The 23452-nt window shown below is 41.7% G+C and overlaps 2 protein-coding genes across 5 annotated transcripts in view; one reads left to right on the top strand and one right to left on the bottom strand.

Annotated features, from left to right (window-relative positions):
- Positions 1-13633, bottom strand: part of ptprea (protein tyrosine phosphatase receptor type Ea) — a 59657-nt gene extending 46024 nt beyond the window's left edge. For all 3 annotated transcript variants that reach the window (XM_073489126.1, XM_073489127.1, XM_073489128.1), the window contains exon 1: positions 13575-13633. The gene's annotated coding sequence lies outside the window, so the exon portion shown is untranslated. The remainder of the gene's footprint in view (positions 1-13574) is intronic.
- The window catches only part of clrn3 (clarin 3), a 57850-nt gene extending 39637 nt beyond the window's left edge, over positions 1-18213 (top strand). The window contains exons 1-3 of one of the 2 annotated variants that reach the window (XM_073489131.1): positions 15697-15928; positions 17204-17389; positions 17545-18213. In XM_073489131.1, the coding sequence (XP_073345232.1) occupies positions 15697-15928; positions 17204-17389; positions 17545-17822 (696 nt within the window). In that variant the 3' untranslated portion in view covers positions 17823-18213. Of the gene's footprint in view, positions 1-15696; positions 15929-17203; positions 17390-17544 lie in introns of those variants that run through there. The other variant, XM_073489132.1, reaches the window with a different exon arrangement.
- The last annotated feature ends 5239 nt before the right edge of the window (positions 18214-23452 follow it).

Genomic DNA, 23452 nt, shown 5'->3' with positions numbered 1-23452 from the left:
CTAACTATTCCCCTGCTGTGGCCCAGCTGCTGGATGTGATAGTACAGTAATGAAGTGATGGCAGTAGAGAGCCTTTTATTTATTTCCTGTTGTGGCCCGGCCAAGTCGGACGGCGTCCACGCGTCGGATTTGGTCTAAAACGCTGCTTAGGACACAACAGGCTTACAAATTTGCCTCAAATCGAATACAAATAAACAACACAGTAACACAAAACAGGAGACGCAACCCAGCATGCTGCTCTTCTTACAAAGCCGGCAGTCTTTACATCTCCTGTCTGCCTCCTCATCTTACACTAGTTCATCCCAGGCAGTCATAAAAGACTGCAAATGAGGGAGTGTCTTCGTGTGTTCAGAGAGAAAGGCGTTTTCCCTCTCCAGGGAGGACAGATCTGATGATCAGATCCTTTCCTGTCTCCTTGTTGAGCCCCTCTCCGCTGCAAACAGAGGGGGTATTTTTCACTCTCTCATGTCGGCCATGTGTCACACTCCGCTGCCCACCAGTTTTGTATGAAAGGCCTACATGTGTACAGCCCAGAGAGATTTCCAAGCGCTCTCCAAAAAACGTAAACAAGGAGATGTGGAGCTAATTACAGATGAATTCCATACGTTGAATATATTATTTAAAATGCAAACGCATGACAGCCAAGCAGACACACAAATGAGGCCATCCAGCGTGGCTGTTTTCTAGAGCGCTGGTGTAATCTCTGAGCAGGACAACAAATTAGTCAGTGTGCACAGAAACGACCACATTGAGGAGTCCCACAGCGGACGCACACTCCCAGCGTTACAAAAATACATATCCCATAATGTATCTTTGTCTATCTGTTTAACCTCCAGATGCAGGGAGAGTGAAAGCGGGGCGGAAGAGGATTCGAACAATTCATAGTTCAGCAGCAGTAAAATAGACGTTTGTGTGAAGAGCCACCCACTGACTAGGCTGGGCCCACAAAGAGAAACACTGTGTGATATCCAGCCCTGGGACACATCATTATTATGATTACCGTGATCTCTAACCTCATTTGCCTCCATGTCTTGGTTCTTTAGCAGCGACAGAGAAAACACTCAGGGTTTATTTCGATGGCGGCCCGTGATCGCTGCTCCATAACAACTGTCTCACTGTATGAGGTGCCATGAAACGGGGAGGCCCAGAGGACGAGTGGGCGGATGTAAGAGGCTGTTAGCACATGTTGCTCAATTATCATCACCATATGTAGTTAGCACTATGTCTCTAAGACTTACGGTGTTATAATGAAAGGGGTTGTAACGGCTCCAGACTGAATCGCAAACCATTTCCTTCGCATCCAACTTTGTGGATTTGGAATATTATATTCCTTTTTTTCTTTTTTTTAATGATGTGATGCTCATTTGAGTGGGATGCTTTTTTTTCTTACTTCTGTGCGCTGTGCCAAGTCAACAGATTTTCTTCAGAGCAAAGAGGAAGTTAAGTAAACTGTGTGACAAATAGAGTTTGTCTTACTTTTAAACTAAAGATGTATGAATGCTACTGTCTATATAAACTTTAGTGTGATACACTTTGGCTGAAATTGATCAAACCTTATTGTTTGATTGTTTCAGGATTTCACTTTAAAAACCTGGATTTTTTAAATGGAGACTGTTTTAAACTGTGGCTTAAACAAGCACTTGATCAGTTGACGAGTCAAACGATAAAAATTAATCTGCAACTGTTTAGATAATCAATCAATCAATCAATCAATCAATCAATCAATCAATCAATCATTTGAGTCATTTTTCAAGCAAATATGCCATCATTTGCTTGTTCTAGCTTCTCCAATTTGATCATTTGCATCTTTTTTCTGTTTGATATCACAGCAAACTGAATATCTTTGGGTTTTAAACAGTTGGTTGGACAAAACAAGACATCTGAATATGTCTCCTACACATTTCTAAGTCTTTATGGACCAAAAAACTCCATTAAAGGGGCATTATGTAAGAATTTTAGTTGAAAACATTCCAAACTTATTGTAAACGATCAACAGAAGCTGATTAAACAGCAGTTTTGACATTATGATGTCCATGTATTGTGTATATACCGGCTTTAGCATGCTATCCAGCTAGCTCCGTCCCAAAAGCTCCCATGCTAGCGGTGTAAACATTAACACTCCCCTGGTGCCCCAGCTCCCATCCCGGACCGCTAGCTTCCTTGCTAACTGAGCTAACTAGCAAACGGTAGCAGTTAGTGGTTACTCTGGTGATATTCTGCCCATATTTGTTTTGAGTATGAATTTGACAGGTGGCAGTTCTTCCATATTGCACCTTTAATTGAGAAAACAATCTGAAAGAAATCATCGGTTGCTGCTCTACTTTAAACCCATTTTCCCACAAAATCCTTCTGCGCCCACGCAGCCAAAGGTCGTATTTTCTGCTACACAAAGACACTGACCAACATTATTTACAGTAAACAATATATCTTCATCACAAGTGCATAAAAACCAAACACTCTTTGGAATAATAATAATGAAAAATAATGAGCCCAACATATATGGCATTGTCATCCAATTACCAGTTCTCACTTCTGCAAACGCACCAAATAGCTCTTCATGGTTGAATCTCTGCTGGCATCAAAGCAGACTCTAATTATGATTAACAAATCAAACCTATCATTGTGGTGTGGATCTGGTATTGTCTCTGGCTGAGCACAAAAAAGGCTTTGGCAGAGCTGAGAATAGTGTTATTGTCAACAGAGTGTGTTCCCAGGGGGAAAACATATTGTATGACCAAATGCTGCGACGACTGGCAACATACCGCATAGTTTAGTTTTGTTGAGGAGCGTGAAAACCAAAAGCATGAAAAATGAAGAGAGCGTGTGTGTGGAAGTTTGAACTGTGACCTGCTCATGCATGCCACACGCGGCAAAGTGAGAATGTTTCACAGTACTTATAGATTAGATCTCCGGAGCTGAAGGTCGGCGTGACAAAGTCATGCTGTGGCATGTATTTTCTTACATGGATGAATCAATACAATCTCCCCAAGAGGAACAGGCCTATTGTATTATCTACTCGACATTATTATTGATGACTAGGGGTGATTTATTTTCAGATGGAAATTATCTTACGTGATGACACTCTAAACAAGGCAGAAGCAGCCATATAACTTGTTTGAAGAGCGTAATGATGTTAATCACATCACCAAGGACTTTTCAGTTATGAGATATGAGGATATTATTGGAGGGTCGACATCTGGAACAATGGAGTTTGATTAGTCTTATGAAAATGGAACATCCCGTTAATCAAACAGTTTTTACAGCCATCGTTAAAATCTGCCCTCGACAAAATGAATGGATAAATAGCAGCGATGGCCGCTGATTACAGCCAGAGCACATCAAAGTTAGAGTTAGAAACCAACTCCTTTTCTGTTAGCAGACAATGACAGTTGAAATTTGGTTTCTACAGCTATATTGGCAGACATTCAAGAAGGTGCATGATTGTTTCATAGGCTAACAGTAATAGCATTGTATTGATAAGATCATCATAACCCATCACGGTCGATTCTTCATTAGTTGAGCTATTCCCGTCATGCGCCGCTGTGATTGACACAGCCTTTTCAGAGAGATATGACCAGCGTTGTGACTCTATATTCACCTTCACGCATCGCTTTAACATGTAGAGCTTCTGCAAATACATAAACCGAATAGCATGTGCACCTGACACCTACCGCTTTGTGTTTGTCAACCAAAAATAGCGTCCTAAGAGTCTAGAGCCACGCTAGCTGCTCTGTGAGGCTGTGCTCAGACACAGTGGTGCCTTGAGCTAAATGCTAACGTCATAATGATAACATGCTTACAATGAAAACGTCAACATGCTGATGTTTAGCAGGAATGATAATAAATATTGTGTTCACCAACTTACTTTAGCATGTTAGCATGCTTATATTTGCTATTAGCAATAAGCACAAAGGTCAGCTGAGGCTAATGAGAGAGTCATTAGTTTAGCAGGTATTTAGTCATAAACCAAAGCACAGGACAAAATAATTTTAGTTGAAAACATTCAAAAATGTACTAAAAGTATCAACAGAATGTGAATAAAGAGCAGTATTGACATTACGATGTCTATGTACTGCACTGCAGAGATATCTACTAAATAGATAGCATGCTAACCAGCTAAATCAGTCCAAAGCTCCTGTGCTAGCGGTGTCAACACTAACACTCCCATGGTCCCCGGGCTTCTAGTCCGGACCACTAGCTGCATGGCTAACTGAGTTATCTAGCTTAGGGCAGCTACTGTTAGCAGCAGTTAGCGGTGATATGCTACCTTCTATTTGTTTTGAGTATGAATTTGCCGGGTGTCCAATTCTTACATATCGCACCGTTAATCCCGAATGTCACCCTCATTGTGGTACGGGAGATCGGGGATGTTTGCCTCTACTTAATGCTGTATTTTTTCTTTTGGCCTTTAGTTCTTTCTTGGGCTGACAGATATTGTAATTACAATATGAGTTAAATATAAAATTATGTATAAAAATTACGATTTTACTTAATACATGGTGATTTTTGCTGGTGTCTGTACTGAACAAACATATTACCTTATGTCTGGGGGATTCGATTTTTTAGACTGAGGCATCTTTCGCATCACACTGCTTAGTTTATAATGATATGTTGTGACACATTTTACCTTTACCTTTTGCCGTATTGCAATTTAAATAATATTTGCATTAATTGTTTGCCCCTTGTTCTTTTGTATCAGCCGAAGATAATGAATGTTGACAGGGCTTGCCTTACACTGGGCTAACAGTCAAAATCACATGATTTTTCTGCATATCTTTCTCTCTCTCAGTCTATGTGTTTTGAGTTTCATCTAAACCATTTCCTCTTTTTTTTGTAACCACAGAGATAGTTTTGCTGTACCATCACATAGCAGAAGCTGAAACTACAACCTTAAACACTACAACACAAGTGATCAGTAAGATAAAGCGTGTTCAAGGTTCATCCCCTCATCTTATTGCCAACACACGGCCTAATCCAGACTGCCTTTAACCTTGGTCACCTATATCACCGAGGACAGCTCTGATTACCATCCCATACATTAGTGCTTCTTTTCTGGCGCTCGCCTGAGCCTTACGTGCCTATCAGCATGCAGGGCATGTCAGCTAACCCCTGACTGCGGGCTCACTGCCGCATCTACCTTTGCTCGTTTAGACACATTCATCACCGGCCCTCAACACTTCACACTTAAAGCTTCCCAAAGGTTCAGATGTTGAAAGGTGGTTTTGACCATATAGATCTGAAACTCACTCTGCCACACCACATCCTTTCATAGCTCGAAACAATAAGTGACAACGCAGACATTGAATTAACGCTTGTCGCTGTCACTGTGTGATGTGATCAGCACACTTTTTATAATTACAAGTCTCAGGGACCCCGGAGCAGATAAGACTTTGAATGAATAAAATAGTGCTGCTTTCTGTACGCAGTGAATCTGCAAATAAGTGGCGGCGTGTTAAAACTGGTGCTCTGTATTTATTTGACTCGGAGATCAAATAAAATAAGCCGTCCTTTTGAATCTGCCTATTGTTCTTGTGTGAAAATGTTTATTGGAGGTATTCCAGAGCATTCAGATCATAGTACTGAAAACACAATGAAAATATTGAAGGGCCGACATGATGATCACACACAACTCCCTGTGTAGCAGCCTTGAAAGAATGAATAGGAAATGGGCTGCTTTAGTGGGCATGCATTATTCATTAAGCACTATACTCCTCCATGTCAATAACATTTGTACTGATACGGCCAAACCATTATTTCCTCTCAAGTCACACCCAACTTTCATCTCATACATGACCAGAAGCCAAGCTCTTAACAGCCTGTAAACATCCAGCAAAACACTTTATCATCCAGCTGCATTTGATGTCAGACTGTTAAAAGAATCTGATTCGACATTAACGTTTCAGTAAAAGCGAGAGCCCAAGCTGCAGCTGATCGTCGTGGCCTTTCATGAGGTGCGAGAGAAAAAATCATTGCGTGTGCTGATAACACGCAGCGGCTGACGACATAAGTCACAGGACCCGTGAGAGACCTTGATGCATCTCCCGCCAGGCATCAGAGTTTACGGTGCCGCGGAAATGACAGGAGATAATCACTCTTTCTATATGCACCATCGCCACGTGAGACACAGCCGCACGCCTGCCGCTTTTGGAATCAATTAAAAGCCACTTTACATGTTTGCGTCAGAGCCAGGACACTGAAGTTCAATACGGTTTGACAGGAATGTTTTAAAGGAGACATATCAAGCTCTTTTTTCAGGTACAGGATTTTATTTTGGGTTGCTGCTAGAATAGGTTTACATGCTTTTGTGCTCAAAAAGCATAGTTTTCTCATACTATTCCCCCTCTGTCTGAGATGACTGTTTCAGTTCCTGTTACTTTAAAGGTGCACTGCGTAGTTTTGGGGAAGAGAGCTTCTTTGATGGATGTTTTTTATGCCTAAACAAACTAAATAAACTGTTTTTATGACTGAATAAACAAACTAACCTTAAAGGACAACACAATTTCATACTGTTTTTGTTTATATTGGCAGACCCTGCCACCTTTCTAGCTTCGAATAGTAGTTCTTGGGACCTTATTTTCCTCTGACAACAGAGTTTTTATTATTACGTCATTAATATTGTAAATATTGAAATTCTGAGTTTGAATTTCTTCTCCGAAAATATATACTGCCCCTTTAAGGCCCCCCTCCCTAATATCCAGGCTGCTCTGATTGGTCAGCTCACACACGCCTGAGCCAGCACTGCTAACAACAACAGAGCAGCCGTGCTAAATCGATTCCTATGCGCCAAACTAACAGCTAGGCATTAATTATGCATCTGTGTGACATGGTGACGTAGTGTGATGTCACAAAGTCACAGAATTAAAGGTGGGACTACTGACGAGGCGTTTCAGGAGCAGTGTTTTCTGTGGGAGAGAGGAGCTTCTGTTGGTCCTAACCTTTGTAACTTTAAAGATCTTTTACATGCACGAGAAGCTATATGAAAAAAGCATAGTAGGTCTCCTATAAAGGGACATTAAACACAATTAAGAGGCATCAGTAATTTCATAAACACGTGCAGTATCAAGCCTCAGTTGCACACTATTTGCATCATCGTTTAACTCCGGAGACATTATCATAAACATCAAGCTATCTAGGAACGTGTGAGTGTGACGTCTTATGTGCAAAAAAGACGAGTGCGCCTCAGATTCGCACTACTATCAAGCAAAAAGCCTTCAAGGAAATCCACAGCGGCTGAATCTTTCTCTTCCCGCCTGTCAAAGCGATATTAACCACGCTCCAGTCTGCAGGGCTTGCCTTTTGTTTTTTTCGCCAGAAAACCTAATATTTGTTTTTCCCTCATCATTCACTCAGATAAAGTGGACTGAAACATGCTTGAAGCCAGAGCCGGAGATGTTTGCTTTCACTTCTGTTAAATCAGGCCACATAGCGCAGGGAGTTAATCTCTTCTGGGCTGCACCCTGCTTTCCCTGAGCAGGTCACCAAATTAGGTTGCCATATTTTGGCCTAAAAAGGAAAAATAAAATAAAAAAAAGTCAGGGCTGAATTCAATATGAGTTATCGTGTTTAAATCACATCTGTCAACGTGCTGCCCCTGCAAGCAGACGATGTTAAGTGAGGGCTTGTGTGATTAAAACAAATGAGTTTTGGCTGTCTGCTGCCTTTTTTTCCTTTTTTGTTGTTGTTGCTATTTCAACGAGCTGAAATGCAGACAAAAACACACACAGATCTTAAAGGTTTTCAACATTGTGTTTTCCATCTTTGGAGACTCATAAAACAACTGCAAGGTCACAGCTCAATCTCCCAAAGCGTGTCCTTTAAGAGCTTTGTGGTGTACTTTGTAATGCACTCATGTAGCGACTGACAGAAATACAATAGAGAAACTATGTGTTGCCTGGAGGAGGGAATACACCCATATTACTACTGGGCAGCGGCTGTGGAGTGACATCATGCAGTACTTCCTAGGGCCATGTTCTCTTATTCAAACTGGAAGGGCTTAACCTGGTGGTTCCCAACCTAGGGTTTGGCATCCCCCCGGGGGTTACAAAGACAAATCTGAGGAGTCAGAAGCTGATCATCGGGACAAAGAAATATTTCTGTTGGAAAAAATGATGTTTAATTGCTCGCCTGAGTTTTGAATACTGGACACTTTCACCTCTTCAGGCCTCTAATGACAATAAAGATTATTTTTGGTTGAACTGCTCACAATCCAAGGCCAAACTAAGGCTATAACCTTTAATTAGGGGTCACAAGTAGACACTGCTCCAGTTTAAGGGGTCACAAGCATTTCCTTTCCCTGTCATCCCCCGCAGCAGCTAACAATGAGTACAGCAGACCAAAGCCCGACCGATACTGGATTTCAAGGACCAATGATGATATAAAAATGTTTTTTTTTTCTCTCCTAAACAACTGAAGTAGATGGGGACTTGATTTAAAAAACTAAATAAAATGGCATCATACTGCTCATCCGGTGTTATCTGAGTCTCCAGAAGCCCTGAGATCCCAGATTGATTTGAAAAGACGTTATTTACACCCATTAGTAAGCCAATATCTTCACAGTAGCAGCTCAGCTACAAGCCTTAGCGTGCAACCCATCTAAAGTGGGTGCACAAGCTACACTGTGCATCGAGGACGTCTTTTCAAATTATTTTGGGATCTTGTTTGTTCTGGAGACATGGATTATGCCGGACGAGCTGTATGAAGCCATTTCATGTTTGTTTGTTTTTCTGATGCTTTTTTCAATTTTAAAACTAATCCCCATCTCCTCCAAGGTTTGTAGGAGAATGTTGCAACACTGTTTGGCTGTAAATCTCCACAAGTGTCATGTAGACTACGAAAATTCAGCTGAATTTCCACAGGCATGGGGGTGACTAGATTATGACGATAGTAGATTCAAAGGCTGCAACTAATCTGATGTTTCCTTTCTCAAATAATAGTCTGTAAAACACCAGAAAAGAGTGAAAAGGGCTAATTAAAATATCCCAAAGCACAAGGTGGTTTCATCAAATGTCTCGTTCTGTCTGAGCAACAGTCCGAACCCCCAAATATTCAACTAACTGCAACGCAAAGCTGCGAAATCTCACATTTGACCTGACCTTTTTGCTCTGTTTGACTCCTCAGTCAATAAAATAAACAGAACAGAGACAGACAGAGATGTTTTGCAGGGGTTGAAGCACTGTGTTGGAATGACGGATTTATTTTATTCCTGACTTCCCCTTAAAAAAGATTTCAGCCTCTCTCTCTTGTGCCTCATGTGCTCGACCTCACTGTTATCTCAGAGGACTAACTTACAATGCCTCCTTTGAACAGATGGTGGGTGAGCACTGACGCATCTGAAAAGGAAGAACCTTGATCTCTGTCCAGCTGTTTCGATGCCACAGTGAGGCTTAAACACAGCTGATAGTAAACAAACACAAATCTGCACAGTTTGTAGGCTACACATTTCAATCGCGAGTCACAGCGGCGTCAAACTGGCCTTCCCCAGCAGCAGCGCTGGCCGAGGGCGTAACACAGATGAGATGGTGGCGAGGGGGGGGAGATGTGTGTGAGGGTTAATGAGAGGGACGGCTGCAGGTAGCAGTTTGCACAGCTGTGGACTGTCCTCGCGGGCCTCCTCTGATGGAGTCGCACTCCCTCTGTGTCACCGAGGTCCGGCCTCACTGCGAGGCTTCGGGGCTTTCCAGATCCTACCAAAGTCCTCCAAGCAGGAAGCAGTACACCGCTCACATGCTCCGTTTCTGCTTTCCCTGGTTTTGTTGTCACTGTTGCTGCTCTGGCGCTGATTTCTATAACACTTTTCTTTCTGTTTAAACACAAGGTCACATCTACACTACAACCCTTCACATTGCTCATTCATTTGTAGGAGATTTTAAAGGAGACATCATTTTCAGGTTCATAATTTTATTTTAGGTTACTGCTAGAATATGTTTACATGCAACATCAGTTTTCTCATACTATTCCCCCTCTGTCTGTTTTAGGTCCTGTCTCTTTAAGGCCCCTTCCTCCTGAAGTCTCTTCTGATTGGTCAGCTCACACACGCCTGAGCCAGCACCGTTAACAACAACAGAGCAGCTTCGCTAAAGTTATTCTTACGCGCTACACTAGCTGCTAGACACAAATTATGCAAATGTGTGACATGGTGACGTAGTGTGATGTCACAAAGTCACATAATTAAAGGCAGGACTACTGACGAGACGTTTCAGGAGCAGTGTTTTCTGTGGGAGAGAGGAGCTTCTGTTTCAAATTTTAATTTTCAAGCTCTTTTACATGCACAAGAGCAGTAAAAATTTAAAAAGCATTACATGTCTCCTTTAATACAACTGTCTGGTTAAGTGAGGGTTAAATTTTATCTCCTCACCCGGCATGACCTATACTACGTTTTATCATTACTAAATCATTTAAGCATGATGCCAAAATCCAAAGGAACACTGCAGGGTTTGCATTCTGTAGCACTGCCCGCAAGCACAAACAAGCCTACGGTTGCAACATGCTGCAGCTTAATTTGCTTTAGCAAGCTTCCACTAAGGCAAGCAGTAAAAATAACAGGTTGGATACAAATGCTGTTTGTATCAAAAGGAAGATCTTAGTATGACATTTCCCCCGTGCCTAATTCATGAGGCGTTCTCCGAGGCTGGCGAAAAAACCGGCAAATATCTGACAAGTTCTGGGTCATACCGGGCTCATCCTTAATTGCAGAGACGTTATACCATTAGTTCCTTCTCCGCCTATTTGAGAAAAAAAGCGTTCCTTCAAGCAGAGTGTAGTTAATGTGGTTGCAGCCTCGGAGAGAGCACAGCACAGCGTGTAGTCGGCGCAGCTCAAAGTTAGTGTGTGTTTCCAAAGACTTGGAGAGAGGTGGCAGATAGACAGAGGGTGGGCGAGCTGCGGGGATTAACTCCGGGCTGGCAATTTGAGGTTTATACCCAGCAAGCTGTTGGAAACTTCAGGTACGCACTACTCCTTCCTCTCTCCACCTCACTGTGGATTTCATTAATCACCACATCTGTTCCCCTCGCACAAGCGCGCCCACGCTCGAATAACACGCACTTCACAAGCCTTCCAATATGCCATTTTACAGCTCTAACTATAGCGAAACACTTGAAAAGAACATCTTGGCTGTGTGTTAAACAGCAATTAAATGTAGGTTGAAAATAGCTGCTGCTATTATAAACCTGTTAAGTGTTTGCACCATTTTATTCGGAGACTTTGACACAAGCGCGAACAACCTACATTCTCGCCCTTATTTCTTTGAGCAATTACTTCTCCGGGTGAAATAAACCGTTGCAACATACACGGCTGATGTTATCTCGCTTTCGATTATGGCAGCGATTCAAAGTTAAAGGTGCAATATGTAAGAATTTTAGTTTAAAACATTTAAAAAAAATTACATTCTCACCAGAATGTGAAGAAACAACAGTTTTGACGTTATGTCAAAGACATCGGTGTCTATTGAAGTTAGCGTGCTAACCAGCTAGCCTCCAGCCTAAGAACCTCTTTCTCCCAACTAGGCAACTAATCAATTAATCAAGAAAGTTAAAGACAGCGTCATCGACAATGACAATAATCTTTTGCTGCAGCCCTATCAGGTATCAAACACGAGCATGACCAGTAAACGGATGAAAGACAAATCAATCTGCCGACAGCACTCAGCAGTCAAAACGTTATTTCTTCCTGCATCCTTACACAGTCTCATTAGTCTTGGCGAGCGCCGACTATTTGTTTATTTCATTGCATCCTCATTAGCTTCTGCCACAGCCATTGCCATTCTTCCCGGGGTCCGCACTGTATAATTGAGATGGAACTCGCGCTGACATATTGCAGACAGACGCAGACTTTCTATGCGTGAGACAAAAGAGGGAATTAAGACAGAATCAAGGGCAGAGAGGGGAACATCAAGTGGCTGCTAAATACTACGTGAATATGAGACTTAAAGCGAGAACAAGGCTTCTGCATCTGTGTGTGTGTGTTTTGGTCTCTGGCCTGGAAAGAGACAGCTGACCTGACACGGCAGAAGAGAAGTAAGGTATGTCTGAGAATGTCTTTGTCTGCTGTCTTTAATGAAAAGGAGCAAAAACTGAATGTTTGGACTTGTTCAAATTCTGTCAGCAGCGTTCAGGATGAGATAGGAGTCATTTGTTATTTCCAGAAGTGAAACTTTTCCACCAGGTCCGCAACTGACGATTATTCTCACTGTCCATTCATCTGTTGAGTATTTTCTCGATTGATCGATTACTAATTGGTCTAGAAAATGGCTCCCAAAGCCCTAGATGACATCCTCAACCCAAGAGATGTCAGAGAATGGTTATCAAAGCCTTAGACGACCTCCTCAAATGTCTGATTTGTCCACAAACCAACGACATTCAGAGAAAAAGGAAGAAACCAGATAATATTCACATTAAAGAAGCTGGAATCAAAGAGTTTTGACTTTTTGCCTTCTTTTCTCATCTGTTGATTCAGCAGGTTGCTACTCGTCAGACAAGATTCATAAGAAGTCATTCAGCAGCGTCACTCTGACCTTAATGAACTCAGCTCATTATCCAGCCGTGTAGCCATGATGCTACGGCCAAAATTACAGTAAAAGACCAGCATTTAACCCTCAGAATCTGTCTTTGAGGATGTGAGAACAAAAGTGTGAAGAAACGTTGTCATACGAGTGTATTTCCTCTTTCAGAATGATGTCCAAAAGTCTTTTTTTTTTTTTACAATCACAGGTCAAAGTTCTCTTTAGTGGTCAGTGGAGCACAATCCTCATGGTGTCTGTGCTCATTTAACTTTTCACTCCCACAGTCTGATTAGACAAAGGTCAGACTTGACACAGCGGTTCATCTCCTGGCACCAGGGGTCCTGATCCGTTGCTGACCCTGACCTCTGACCATCACATGGAGACACCCTCCCTGTAGATTAATGATGTCCAATGATCGTTACATTAAAAAAACAGCACCAATTCACAATGCCAGCAGCCAACACTACATCCAACATGAGTCCAAATCTCAAGACATAACTGAAAACCCTGCTAAAGATTCTCACAAGATCTATCCATGATCTGAGAAGTACCACAGCCTCTGTTCACCGACATGTTGAAACTGGCTCAAGTGCAGCCCACAGAGACAACCAGACAGCCACCGAACATAAAGAAGAGAAATATAACATGCACTGGGATGAATGCAAATCACAAACAAAACAGATAAGCGAGGTGGGAAATGAAAAAAAAAACGAGAGAGGGGAGATCAGGACAGAAACTCCAAGCGCCCGCTCCATTAACCCACATTGACGCACCGGGTCGACTGCAGGTTGTCAAAACGCAGAGCTCCCTCTCAGTGTAAGCCAAGATAAACATCGCTGGGTCGGAGAGAGGATCGCATTCACTGCCACATTAAAAGCTGGACCTGAAATGGACGTTTCATGTGAGGAACCCACCGTGCGCTGCTGTGCGTAACGGACAGGTAACAACACGGCGGTGTGTGTTTGTGTGTGTGTGTGGCTGAAGAATGACTGAATATTTTGACGTTTCCGACGCGCCAGATGTGTGTCAAGATGCAGAAGACGGAGCGATGACATGAAGTAATCATATCACTCACCTTGATGGCTTCAGCGTTTAAGTCCTGAGCGCAGATTGTCTTGGAAAAGGCGAGGCGACGCTTCAGTGTTGCCGCCTGTCACCGGGAAGGAGGAGTTTGTGTTTACTCCAACATAACAGAGCTGGCTGTCAGCGAGCACACGAGCCTGCTCAGCGTTCAGCCAAGAGAAGGGAGCCACAGCCTGGACACACGCTTTATTACATCATGTGGGCTTCTTCTAACGAGAGCCAGGGGCCAGAAGTGTCTTTGGAAATGGTTTGTTTGGGTTATTCTTGTTTCATTTGAGGATAAGAGATTAAATGAGATGAAACTTTATCAATCCTGAAGGCAATTGTTGTGCCAGAGAATCTCACAAAATACAGAAACAGCAGAATAAAACACAAAAACATAATAGACTGCTGGCATAAAAATAAAATAAGTAAAAAACAATCAAATGAAATAGAAAAGGTGGTGTTTACAATGATACTGAGAAGAAATCAAAGGTAATATTGCACCTGACATTGTCAAAAGTAATATTTTTAATGCTATTGAACATTGATGATTGTGATTATAACAAATTTTGTGTAAGAATTAGCCCCCAAGAGCTCATTACCTCTACCTTAATAACATGAAACAGTATTCCCAATGTCAAAAATAGGCTTAAAAGTAAACAATACTTTGATTATATTCAGTTTTAAACATTCTCTGTAGGATTTTGAGGAAGATGTAACTTTAAGTAAATGAGAAAAAGAGTTTAATAAGTAAAGAGCCCTGAAAATGTACCTCTACAACCTAATACAGACATGCGATTAAAACAACAACCAGAGTAAATGTTGACAATGCATGTCTTGGTTCATGTTTTGGCTTTTGACGCCACTAACATGGTTAAAACTTTGTCCCGATATGTTGTTAAAAATACTTTGTACAGTCTCTTCATAAATGTGCAGATTCGTTGCCGCAAACACAGCTGGAAAACGTACACAAACGTACTTCCTCAAAAATATCCAGTGTTGTAACGCTTACACATGTTGAAACGTCACCTCAAACACTGATCTCTTGTCCAGTTAACGCCACCGCAATCTCCTCCACATCCTTCTGCTGAAATCAGGTCATACGAAAATGTAATATGAACGTGATATTGTATAAGGGTTGATATTACACATACAGACAGAGTGTCTGTGATTTAATTTATCCTGGCGACTGGGATACATGTGCGAGAGGACAAAATATAAGCCTGTTGCTGCAATGATGATCTTTTAGCTAATTCAATTAAGTTACATCTAAAGAGAGAAGGGGATTGGTATAAACGATTTGCAAAAGCACAAACACATCCTGTTGATCTCTCCTCATCTACCATTACCAGGAAGTCCTGAAGCTTCACTGTAGCTCCACTCATGCTGGATGTTTCATTTTGTGCCATAAATCAGAGGAACATGTGTGTTTTCTCCATTTATTTATGGTATTTGTATCATTTGTGTTAATATGCTGCCTCTCTTATCGTGAGCCAAACATTTCCTCTTGTCTTCTGTGAAGTGATCCCAGCCCCTCTTATGGTTTTAGGGCTTCATTGATTACGCACATGCTCCTCTTCCAGTAACTTTTCTTGAGCGAGACAAGTAAATAATTAATCGGCATTGTGTTTTATGATGCTGCTATTTCAAGAGCAGGACTTTGAATCCCTGGCTGTGAACGTGCTTTCCTTCAAAGTGGGTGTGTGCGTAGACGACACGTAGAATCATTGAAGGTGCCGTTTTTGAAAAGGGTCTTTCGAATGTGGCTTTGTTTGGTTAAACTCAGTATGAATCTGAAAATGTTTCCCGACTCTCACGCCACACTCAGACAACAGATATCCGAGTCCAGACGTGGCACAGTTATGATGTGTAAACACGTTGGGGAGATAGGTGTCCCTACCATGACAACCAGCTCTGTCTTTACTCTTCACACCAAAGGTCACAGCCATAATCAAGAAGACTTTATGACCATCAGCCCACATTTCACTCCACCCAGGAAGGTAACTCATACACTCATACACTGGATCTTCAGAGGATCAGAGGGTCCTAATCTGCTTCTGAGGCTTCATCAGCGCTTTAGAGAAGAGACGCCGTGATTTAGATTGAACTAGTGCGACTGGAGTACAGCGATAATGCCTTCCTCTAAGAAGACTCTACATTTCATGTCCAGCGCGTTGGCTACTGCCTGGTCTGTTGGGTTGTTGGGGTATTGCATGTCAACACATTGGTCTAAGACGACTGTAGAGTGCGCGTCAGGTGACAACGACGTCTTCAATGGATCCGCTACGCTCAATTTGGACCTTTTTGGAGCGGTTTTGGAAAGAAGCTTTTGCCCCTTCTTTTTAGGGGAAGTACGTTTTCAAGGTAACTTTCCAAAGTTTTCAAAGTTAAATTCTAAGTTTATTGATTTTCCCCAAGATTTAAGATATCTGTCTCTTAGACTCCTGCCACCAAATGACAGCAACGAAAGACTTTTTACTTTGAATCAGCAGTTTACCTCGAAGCAGTGCCCCAGTTCAACCCAGTCACACAGCAGTTTGTGTCCAAGTACACAAATCCTTCAGATCTTAAGATTAAATTTCATCAGCTTGTCAACAGATTTTTTTTATTAATGTATCCTGAAATAACTATCTTTCCCTTACTTTAACAAAAGTGACTCTGTTAGATTACATTTCGTGACTGTTTCACAAACCGAACATATTTTTTCCTAACCTTAACCAAAGTGCTTTTGTTGCCTAAACCTAAAACTGTTCCTGGACTTTGTACACCCAACCCACTCACCGGAATTAATGTTGGCACTGTACATTTCTGCAAACCCCGGATATGTTGAAACTTTATATTTCTTTATGTTGCTATTTTATGTTTTTTTGGTTTAAATTTTGAGTTTCATGTGACAACGCTCAAAAGACCATGTTTTGATCATGTCCTTACAGATGTTGAAACGCTGTCTGGAATAGTGGTCTCTGGCTTGGCAGCCATCTCACCCAGCTGTTACGCCACCATTATGCGCTCCACTCCCCAAAATGAAAGTCAGCTCACAAATATGTAATGTGAATGTGATATGACACGTATTGATACGTCTGACCCGTATGAATTTAAATGTCAGCATTTTATTCTGGTGACTAAGCCGTGTTCAACACCTCCTTGCGACTCATAAACGTAGTGTTTTATTCCCTCAAAGAACGCTCTGGTTAGGTTTAGGACCAAAATCACTTGGTCAGGCTTGGGGAAAGATCATGTTTTTGGCTTACCTGGTTCTGTAACCACAAATACGGCCAGCGATGTCTCGAGTCTCTCCTTAAGAACCCCCGGTTCTGTCTCCACTAACACGGCTGGAGATGTCCAGAGGTCTCATTATAACACCCGATCCAGTGGTTTCACACTTGCAAATGCTGAAACAAAGACTTGAACTGCAGTCATGAAAGACGGCTAGTAAACACGTACTTTAACGTGGTAAGACACGTTTTGTCGATATGGTACACAGCCGAAGGCACATACGAATTCGAACGTGTCCGTGGTTTGCAGAAATGTGGTGGCTTGTACAACTATGGTATTGTAAAAGAGTATAATACATGTAAGCTCTACTAAATAATATAACCATTGTGTTCTTGTATTCTGTGTGTGTGTGTGTGTTTGTAGTGATTCCTGAGTTGGCAAAATTAGGAGGTGCCAGTGTAGTCCTGCACTCCTTGGCTTTGTTCCTGTTGGTCCTGTGTCTGCTGTTTTCTGCCCTCAGCATCCTCATCTCCCTCTACAACAGCGTCAGTAACCCTTATGAGACCTACATGGGGCCCATTGGCATCTACGTCTGCAGCTCGCTCAGCGGTAAGTGACACAAATATCGAAGCTCTAAGCACCTCGGACTAATAGAACTGCCGGAAACAAATCAGCATATTGTTGCATTGCACTAATGAAAATCACAGATGAAGACATTTAGGGTGTAGTTTTATCCCATCCTTTCATTTCTCTTTCTCCTGCAGCGTGCTTGTCCTTCCTGGTCCTCATTTTATTCGTGGTGAATGTACAAGTGACCAACCTTACAGAGAAATTGATAGTGAACCTCGCCAACACCCTTGAGGTGGCCGTGATGAACGAGTCTACGCAGATGCAGATAGGATACTACCTCGTCATCCCTTACACGGTGCTGTCTCTCGTCGCCATCGTTTTGATCTACCTGTACGACCACGCAGCCTACACGCACAGGAGGGAGCAGCAGAGGCCCACCGAGGATGCGCCCAAAGAGATCATGATGTATTAGTGGCCCGAGTCAGTTTTCAGGGACTTTGATAAATTGCTCATCAAGACGGCCCGGAGTCATTTTTCTATAATGGAGAATACAGACAGAAATTGGATGTATATGTACAGTAAAATATGGATGTACAGCTTGTTGTACACTAAGAATATATAGCCTATAGAAAAACACAATATCATGTTTTAATGTCGTCACACTATAAGCAACAGTTTTATCAGTTATCACACTCTATTGTAATTTTTTTTTGCTGATACCGTCGTTTTTCAGGCAATTTAGATTTATATCTGTTTTGATTTTGAACTGACCTTCTTACAAATCTATTTATTTTGTGTGAAAATAATTGAACCGAAAGATAATCTCTTTTTCAAAGAGGAATGAATCTTGAAGTCTTCCACACGTCAACATGTCTTACAAATCAACAGCTACACAGAAACCCTGTGACTTTTTTGTGTGTGTGTGTTTTGTGTCTGCATTAAGTAAGTGAATGTAAATAAACAGATAAACAGATGAGATGAGGTTGTTTCTGTTTTTCATTTCAAAGCATGGATTTCTTTTCATTACGGTCAACATTTAATGTTTCAGATCTATGCAAATACAGGAGCACATGCTAAAAAATAGGCACAAAACACATGCAGTTAATGATTAATGAATCACATTTAAAGGTTAAATCAAAGGTAAGAGCAGTGGAGAAAAGTGGGAAGGGGTGGAGGGGATTCATTGATCTCTGCTGCCCTCTATCTCTAAGATGACGTAAATGAAAAAAGACACCCCATGGCAAATTTCAAGTCAACCCCTGGAGAAGATTTAGTGGATTATCGCTTAGGTCAGTCTTTCATTAGTCATGGCTGACAATTGTTGATGTTTGTATTTTTTTAGTCGTGGGATATTTCTGGCAGGCAGAATGCAAAGTTAAATAGCTGTGATTGTACAGGATTGAGCACTGACACAGGAAACATATTCTCACAGGCATTCCCATGACAGGAAAGCTCCAGACTTGAGATAGACCAATGTTTCCTAAACCCCCATGGTGAGGTGACCAGATTTCTGAATGAATACCGAGAATACCGAGAAGTTCAGCGGTCAATACATGATTAAGCTATCCAATGTTGTTTTCTATGAAAAATTAAAGGGACACAATTCTGGTTTTATGTATGTAAAACCAACTGTTTTACTGTACAGTAGTAAACTAAGGTGCACTGTACATAATTATGTATGAAGTAACTTTGTTCTGCTACGGTAAAGACAGACAAGCAACACTACCAGACTGACAAACTGAAACAGAGATACAAAAATCACAGTAAATTGCAGAAGAAGACTCCCAGGAGAATTCAATACATTTCCTCAAAGAAAAATCCCAGAGGAGTCCAAAAATAATCCTGGAAGACTGGAAAATGTCTATAAAAATATCCCAGGAAGAAATTCCAGTAAAATTCTGTAAAAATACCCCTAAAAAATGTTTTTAAATCCCAGAAGAATCCTAGAAACATCCCAGGAGAATCCCAGTAAAATGTAAAACATTTTTTAAAAAAAGTTTTTTTTAATTCTTCCTGACAACTGATTGATTCGGAGAAACACGATCAAGATCTTAAAGCAGTACACTGATGTAAACAGATCTGTTCTGTCATTACATCAAATCCACACCAAACAGAGAAAAGTGTAACCTAACGCACAAACAAAACATTTTACAGTTATTTATGACATTAGGATGGTATTCATTTAATCCTACAAAAGACAAGACCGTTGTAAACTAACTTCACTTTACTTTCTTGCCTACCCTACAGTCCTTCTGTGTACTGAATCACTGACATAGGCCTCATGGCTTGCTTACTTACCTTTACTAGGCTAATAATAGCTCGTGATAGAAGCAGTGCCTAAGTCGAGCCCTTTAAACTTCAGTGATACATTGCATCTTATTTGTATCCACTTCCATGTGGGATCAACCTGGGGAGAATTTATTACAGATCTGTTTAATCCACTCGGAAGGCTTGCAAAAAACACAAAAACAAGCGATCAAAACAAAGCTTGCTGATTCTGTAGAAGCTGAGACATCGCTTGCTGAGAGTCAGCATCTATTGTCTCCTGGATCTTCAGACGCTCTCACAGCTGCGATTCACATGACTGTGTTGACATGGGAGCAGGGCCGGGGTGTCCTCTTACCGTTTCCCGTGTCCCATCACTCAGTTCCTAAAGTCTGTTTGGACATGCCCTTTGCAGCACCTCTCAGCCCCGCAACGCCTTCTACCTGCCTTCAAAAGACCCACTCTTCCTTCAAGTCTCATACTTCAAGGGAGCTGTGGAAGGATGCAGCAATCTGCTTTGTGGCTGTCAGCGTGAATATGTATTAAATTTCTGAGAATGCATGCTTTCTGCAATGAATCAAAAGCATTTCAGGCCTGACAGAAGTTCTGTTAGAGTAGAAAAATACACCTTCTGAGCACCACCTCCTTATTCAGAGTCAAGTTTTAGTCATTAATCCAAAACATTTCTTTTGATTAGTCCTGATGATGCAGCCTGATGTTACCCTGTAGCTGCGGCCCAGTGTGAAGCCGGGGCAGGTTGTATTCTCCAGAGGAGGCCACGTCAAAGCCTCAAACTCACCTGCTGTGAAATTGATGAGCTCTTCACAACACAGCACCGATCTGTCGGCCATTAGAGACCCTCTTATTTTATTTTTCACCTTTGAAATTCACCACTGACCCACTCCGACTTCTGACAGACTCCAAGAACAAAACACTAAAACTTTCTCACTCGATTTCTGAAATAATTCCTGAGTCAGTTGGCACATAGGCAGCAGGTATCTCTACTTATCCCACTTTAGCCATGATAGGAATTGAACGGCTCCTTATAGACAGGAATAAAGGCATTTTAAATTAATGTAGGATCCCTTTATTCTGAACATCAAGCTGTTTAACAGCTGCCAGAGGAGATATTTAACTATATCTATTACCAATCTTCTCCCGTGTGCACTGAGGTGTGGAATAGCTGAATTGCTATTGAGGGACCCTTCTCGCCGTTTGCTGTGCAAACATCGATTGAATAAAATCAGAGGTGGGCAGTAATCTCTTCCTCTCTGCATACTCTCTGTCTCTCGGCTCACCAGAATGGATAAACCCGGGATTATGCAGAATCCCTGAGCCCTGACCACTCACTTTGTGTGATAGGATTAAAGCGGAAACTTTTGTACCTGTGAAACCTAACCCCCCTAGGTCCCGCATTACAGAGGCCTGTGAAACAGACACCTCCAGCTGCAGGGCAGGGGGGGCACATTTTCAGCCACGTAGAGTCCACTCTGGCGGGGCATAGCGAGTTAGGGGGGAAGGGGTCTGGACTCCTTCCACCTTCGACAACTGAGAGGTATAGGTGTATGTTTAGAGGGGGGAAGGAATGTCTGTAACGATTGTTTTAACACTTTCACAAACACCTTAGAATGATTCTCACCTATGAATACATCGACCCACTCTTAAAATCATCAATACAGCCAGATACACAGCTGCTAAGACACAGTGAGAACATTCCTCAGAGAAAGTACTTGAGCCTGCCAACCTGAAAAGTCCAATCACGCCCCAGAGCCTTTTTTTATTTGATGTCCTTATCACTCCTGAGTGACCTTCTCCCTGCAGCGTCAGTAAGATAGGTGTGTCCTTGCTGCATTTTCCTATGAGGTAATGCACATTTATGACACTGCTACTGCCTTGTTTTAGCAACACGACTTAGCAACAACTGCAAAACATGTTTCGTAAAAAGTACTTAGACGTCATACTTGAGTAAAAGTAAATGCATCGTGTTAAAATGTTACTTTGGTTAAAGTGAAAGTCTCTCATACAAGCAGTATTTGAGTAAAAGTCTTAAAGACTCTGATGATAAATGTACTTCAGTATCAAAAGTACAAGTAAGAGTAAGATTATACAGATATTTACATGTATGTATATCTATGTAATCATCCTGGCTGATCATCTTGAGTAAAATAGTAGGCCTACTTGAGTCTAAAGTCTAAAGCATTTGATATTAAAGGTGATTTATGTACATTTTTTTAAGCATCAAGTTTGGTTACAGCGACGTGCTGTTTAAGTTTCATACGTCAAAGTAAAAGAATGTGTTGCTTCTTTAAAAGTGCATTAAAATGTATTAAGAGCTCTGTCTTTGTCTTTTTATAGGCCTCTAAAAAGTTGCATAGTCAGCTTTAAATGGACTGTGTGTCAAAAGTGCAAGTAAAAGTACACAATGCATACATATTTACATGTATGTAAATTCTGTATCCCGCAAACAACTGTTGGATCCAATCAAATCACTGAAGCTCAAGTTTATTGCAGTTGATTATTAATCCAGTGGTGGGCGATACTGCATACCATAATGATCAGGCAAAAGCGCAGCCCAAGGCATCATGGGATTGCCTGTGGACGGCTAACAATCACGCTAACAACAACAATAGTTATCGTTTTCAATGTGGGAAATTCATCGTTGGACTTATTTTACAGTCTCAAGACAGACACTGATGTTCAAGTCTCAAAGCTGCTGACAGGGATCTGATCACACCAGAGCCCTCATTAGCACAACGGTATAAAAAAAAGTAGCTGAGTCTCAAGATGAAGCTTTTTAGAGATGTTTAGTATGTTGTATATGACCTTGTCATGTAGTCACACGATTGGTGACATAGTAAACGTGATAATTTCAACAAAATCCTTTTATTAATGTGTTAATATTTCTTTATTTTCCTGCTGAAAATGATACATCGCTGTAATCCCAACACTACCGCGGGCTGGGGATGGATTGGTAAGGTTTTATTAAAAAAGAATAGCTCGGAGGAGCTCATTTAAAAGGGAATAAAAGAGGAAATGACTGTGAACTACGTGTAGTTCATTTTAATCTGTGTGAACTGAACTTTGAACTTGTTCTTGTAAAGTGTGACGTGCACAACGCTGTTAGTCACACTCATCATCATCCGTAAACATTTCTGGCTCAGTCATGTGGACAGACATCAGGAACAGTCCTATGATCCCACGCTCCTTATGTCTTTTGTTTTGTTTTGATTGAGAGCTGTCTCAGGCAAAATTACATACCGTGCCTTTAATGTTTTATTTTTATGTATTCGCTGAGTCACGGGGGAGGCAAGCCTTCATTTCACTGCACAATGAAATTAAAATTTCAACAAGGGAGACAGACGGGATTTACAGGGAACAGAAATAACTCAAAGTGATGAGGTGTACCTTGCTGTACTCCTGAGTCGCTCTCACACTCAACCCTGAGCGTGTGATATTGGAAGGTAGGCAGGTTCCCTACTTATCTCCGTCATTAATCTTAATTTGTCAGTGAAGGCTGAGGTGAAGGCGGAGGGAAGGAGAGAAGGAAGAGGAGGAGGGCTAAAAGGTAATTGCACCCCTGCTGCTCCATTATGGTGTCATTCCACTGTTAACACAAGATAAGATCTTCTCCAAATCACCTGAAGCCAATTCTCCACTTTACCTGGCTGGGACGGAGAGACAGAAAGAAAAAGACAGAGAGGGGTATCGAGGCTTGGGCTCACGAGGCACCGTGGAGACAAACTGAACTAATCTATCTGTGCAGAATGCTCCTGACCAATCTGTCTGTCTGTGTGGTGAAAAAAAAAAAAATCTACATCTGATGCTGGGTGACGGTTT

The sequence above is a fragment of the Pagrus major genome, chromosome 20, assembly GCF_040436345.1.
Source record: "Pagrus major chromosome 20, Pma_NU_1.0".
Lineage (NCBI taxonomy): Eukaryota > Metazoa > Chordata > Actinopteri > Spariformes > Sparidae > Pagrus > Pagrus major.
The sequence above is the reverse complement of the archived record's forward strand: the minus strand, read 5'-3'. Positions and strand labels throughout refer to the sequence as shown.